The sequence below is a fragment of the Myotis davidii genome, unplaced genomic scaffold (genome assembly GCF_000327345.1).
Source record: "Myotis davidii unplaced genomic scaffold, ASM32734v1 scaffold378, whole genome shotgun sequence".
Taxonomy (NCBI): Eukaryota; Metazoa; Chordata; class Mammalia; order Chiroptera; family Vespertilionidae; genus Myotis; species Myotis davidii.
The window spans coordinates 986,826-990,892 of NW_006290631.1; the positions used below are offsets into that span (position 1 = coordinate 986,826).

The 4,067-nt window shown below is 42.4% G+C and overlaps 1 protein-coding gene across 2 annotated transcripts in view; it reads left to right on the plus strand.

Annotated features, from left to right (window-relative positions):
• The first annotated feature begins 6 nt into the window (after positions 1 to 6).
• Positions 7 to 4,067, plus strand: part of CFAP53 (cilia and flagella associated protein 53) — a 23,466-nt gene continuing 19,405 nt past the window's right edge. For both annotated transcript variants that reach the window (XM_015563835.1, XM_006763627.2), the window contains exon 1: positions 7 to 181. In XM_015563835.1, the coding sequence (XP_015419321.1) occupies positions 113 to 181 (69 nt within the window). In that variant the 5' untranslated portion in view covers positions 7 to 112. The remainder of the gene's footprint in view (positions 182 to 4,067) is intronic.

A 4,067-nucleotide genomic window follows, 5' to 3' on the forward strand; every position in this document is an offset into this window, starting at 1 on the left:
CCGCGAGGCTCACCATGGCAACGGGACCTCTGTGTCTAAGAAGCTGGTTCCACCGGTTGCACCGTTAGGGAACTGCGGCAAACGCCGCACTATCCCGAGGGGAGACTAGAAAATGTACAGCCAGCGGTTTGGCATCGTACAGCGGGAGGTTAAGGGCCCCACTCCCAAAGTGGTGATGGTGGTAAGCAGGGGATGTGTGCGGGCCCCAACTGCTTTCTGCATCCTCGAGCACTCCAGACCTAGCGGAGCCCAATCTGGCCTCCAGCGGGGGCTCAGGAAAACTGGTGCCTGCTACAATGGGGTTGATTTTGAAAAGGATAATTTCGCTTGGGTATTCCGTCCCTCCTCCCCCTCCCCTGCTTGTTACAATATTTAGATTCTGTATTGGGAGAATTACTACTTGGGATCTTGAGGGGTTTTAGTCTCCAAGACACCCAAAGGCTGTCGTCGTCCCTTGCGATTTGCGGTGTGTGTGTCATGGGAAAGGCAGTAGGTCAGGCAGCAGGAAATCGGGCTGGGACGGAGGTGATTCGGTTGTCTGTGGAAGGGGTGTTGGGCTGTGAGGGGTTGCCAGGGTTTATAGAGCCCTTCTGTGCAAACTCAGCTGTAACAGAAGTGTCCCTGCAGGCCTGGATGGAAACAGGAGGGTTTGTTGCCTGGAAAGCTGGCTTGGTCTTAGGTCCATGCACCTGTGTTTCAACAGGCTAGAAAACTTCCATGTGTAATTAGGCAATTATGGAGGTATTGCTTGAGTGCCTCCTGCATGCGCAGCAAAGTGGGAGATACAATGACCCTGGGAGGTTTACTCTTCAACAGAAGTCTGATCCCTGCCTTCAAGTTGCTTATTATCTAATTGCAGAAACAACTTGCTCATGCAGAAAACCATAAAAGGTTAACAGTAGGTCGTGATATGCTACAGTTGTGAGGACACTTTATGAAGGAAATATCAGGGATAATGAGGGATACAATTTTATGTTCCATAGTGCACACAGCAATTATCAGTCTATTTATAGACCTGCTCCCTCTTTTCTAAGTCCAAGGACTGTAGGATTGGGTCTGGAAATCAGTACACTGGAGTTTCTACAGGCTGTAGGGTTTAAGTTAATTATAGACAGACTTCATCAGGGACAGAAACTTACCTATCTGGGTTTGGTATCAGAACACAGAGCTGAGGGGCTGGTGCCATTGGTCAGGTGCCACTATTTGTGTTGGGAACAGTAGGGATTTCTGTTCCACCAGATTACCTCCAGACCAGAGAAGCAGGCCTATGTAATGGCCTTGGAGCTTATAGAAAAATAGAAAGGAAAAGATCAGATTCTGTGCATCTCAAATGTCAGGGTGTGATAAGAAATGTGGATGGTAGCGGTTGCAGAGTTGTGGGAGAAGAATAAAAGCCACCAGAGCTGAGACTTGGGTGCTAAACAGCTACACCAGAAAAAAGCAATAAAAGGTGTAATGTCTGAAGTAATGGAAAATCGAAACGAGCCACTGTTTGATGAGTGCCTCCTAGGAACCCAGTTATTTACTTCTCAAAGTAGTTTTTTAGGAGGACATTTATTCTGGTCATGGACAGAGGGGTAAAGGCCAGAATCCTAGCTAGAATATAAGACATTGTTCTTTAAGAGATTAAACTGTAAACTGTAATACTAGAAACTCTAATGTGAGATGTTACAGTAACAAAAGCCTTCAGTGACCTTGAAAATACAAGGTAGTTATAAAATTCTTTTTTTGCTTGCCTTTAGCATGGTTTAGAGTCCAGTGTCTACACATAACTTTTGATCACTTGAAATATGCTTAGAATCACCTGTTGAGATGATAGTATTTTGGATATATTGGTTAAATAAAATATATTATTATAATTAATTTCCCTGTTTCTTTTTACTCTTTTATTTTAATTTTATTTTTCAATTATAGTTTACATTCAATATCATTTTGTTAGTTTCAGGTGTCTTTTAAAACTGCAGCTACTAGAAAATGGTAAATTATAGATCTGGTTTACATTATATTTCTATTAAGCAGTGACAGCTTTGATTAATGCTAAGACTGTGCATGGATTGGCATCATCTTGTTAGAGAACTCCAGATCACACTTTATTCATCCAGAGAATGGGTCCTTTTTGGCCACAGAGTCCTGCATGGCAAGCCCCAAGCCTTAAAAGGCTTCCTGGCTCCCTGGCTACTGCTCCAGCTGTTTCTCACTATCCTCTAACCCTATTCCCTTCTTCAGTCAAAATGTGCCTCAGGGCCTGGTTCTGGCCAAGACAATTGATTCCTGATGATCTTGGAACTTGGTTGCTGTTCTCAGCCTGTATGTATGTCTACTGGGAACCTGAGTTTCTGTGTCTCCTACCCAAGGTGTAGTTTCAACCCTGCTCTGTTTTGTTGACATGAAGCTGCATTTCTAAAATGCCATACATATTAGAGAACAGTAATTTGTTAACTGGCTCCAGACTCTAAGTAATTCTGATAGGGATTAGCTAATTCCCATATTACTTCAGACATCATGTTCTGTCTCTAGCTCGTCTCAACCTTGCCTTATCTTGTTCAGTTAAACCTAAGTATCTGCGTACCGGAACCCTTAATCTTTTCATCAAACTTCTCCAGATGTTGATTTTCTTACTCCAGAAGACTCCTTTACCAAGACCCAACCTTGTATTTTGGTAGTCCTGACAATGACGTTCTAAGTGTAAGTGATAAGATGGACTCTCTACTGTAAGTTGAGTTTTGTTGCTGCGAATCAGGACCCCAGAGTCTCACGACTCACATAAGGTTGACTTGATAAAACTAGCTGGAAGTACAAAGCTCAAGACCGGGGATTTAATGGTGGCCCTAGAGCAGAAATTGTATCAAGCCCACCCAGAAACATTGTCTTTTCTTTCTGTCTTTCCTTCCTATGAGAACCTGACAGTGGTAGGCATTATGTTCAATGCCAGAAATACAGAATTGAAAAAGATATACTCCATGTGATTTTATTAAATGTATCAATATATATTCAAAATGGTGTGTGCGTTTCCAGCTTTTTAGTGGATGTTTGTGTAAAATGAACATATTTACAGAAATCCAAGTTACCCAAAATGTCAGGAGCATAGCCCTTGCATTAAACTCCTAGGCATAATAGAAATAGAAATAAAGTTTTACCACCGGTTTTGCTTTTCTTTTTTACTTTTCCTTAGTTCTCTCCTTTCTCCCCAACTTTCTTCCTTCTCACAACTTATTTTTTTTTAATATATATTTTATTGATTTTTTACAGAGAGGAAGGGAGAGGGACAGAAAGTTAGAAACATCGATGAGAGAGAAACATCGATCAGCTGCCTCCTGCACATCCCCAACTGGGGACGCGCCCGCAACCAAGGTACATGTCCTCAACCAGAATCAAACCCGGGATCCTTCAGTCCGCAGGCCGATGCTCTATCCACTGAGCCAAACCGGTTAGGGCTCACAACTTATTTTATATACATTCTATATATAGCTGACCTTGAACAACATAGGTTTGAATTGCATGATATCCACTCATACATGGAGTTTTTTCAATAAACACCTGTACTATTTTTTTTAATGTTTTTATTGATTTTAGAGAGAGAGAGGAAGAGAGAGGGAGAGAAATATCCATTGCTGCCTCCTGCACACTCCCCACTGGAGATTGAGCCGCAACCTGGGCACGTAGCCTAACAGGGAATCAAACCAGTGACCTCTTGGTGCATGGGTGGATGGTCAACCAATGAGCCACACCAGCTGGGCCCTGTACAATTTTTGATTGACAGTTTGGAGTCCAGAGCTCCTAGCTCCTGTTTTGTTCAAGGGTCACCTGTACTTAGGTAGCAGCCTCTTATAAATTTTTTAAATTGATTTTTGAGAGAGAAAGAGAGATTTGTTGTTGGTAACTTATTTATACATTTATTGGTTCCTTCTTCTATGTACCCTAGCTGGAGATCAAACCTGCAATCCCAGCATATTGGGACTATGCTCCAACCATAAGGTACCTGGTCACAGTTACTTAGTAGCCTCTTTTAATTGAAAGTGTTTTGATGGTGGTAACTATGTTGTCTGCCCAGAGAAATAGTAGAATAC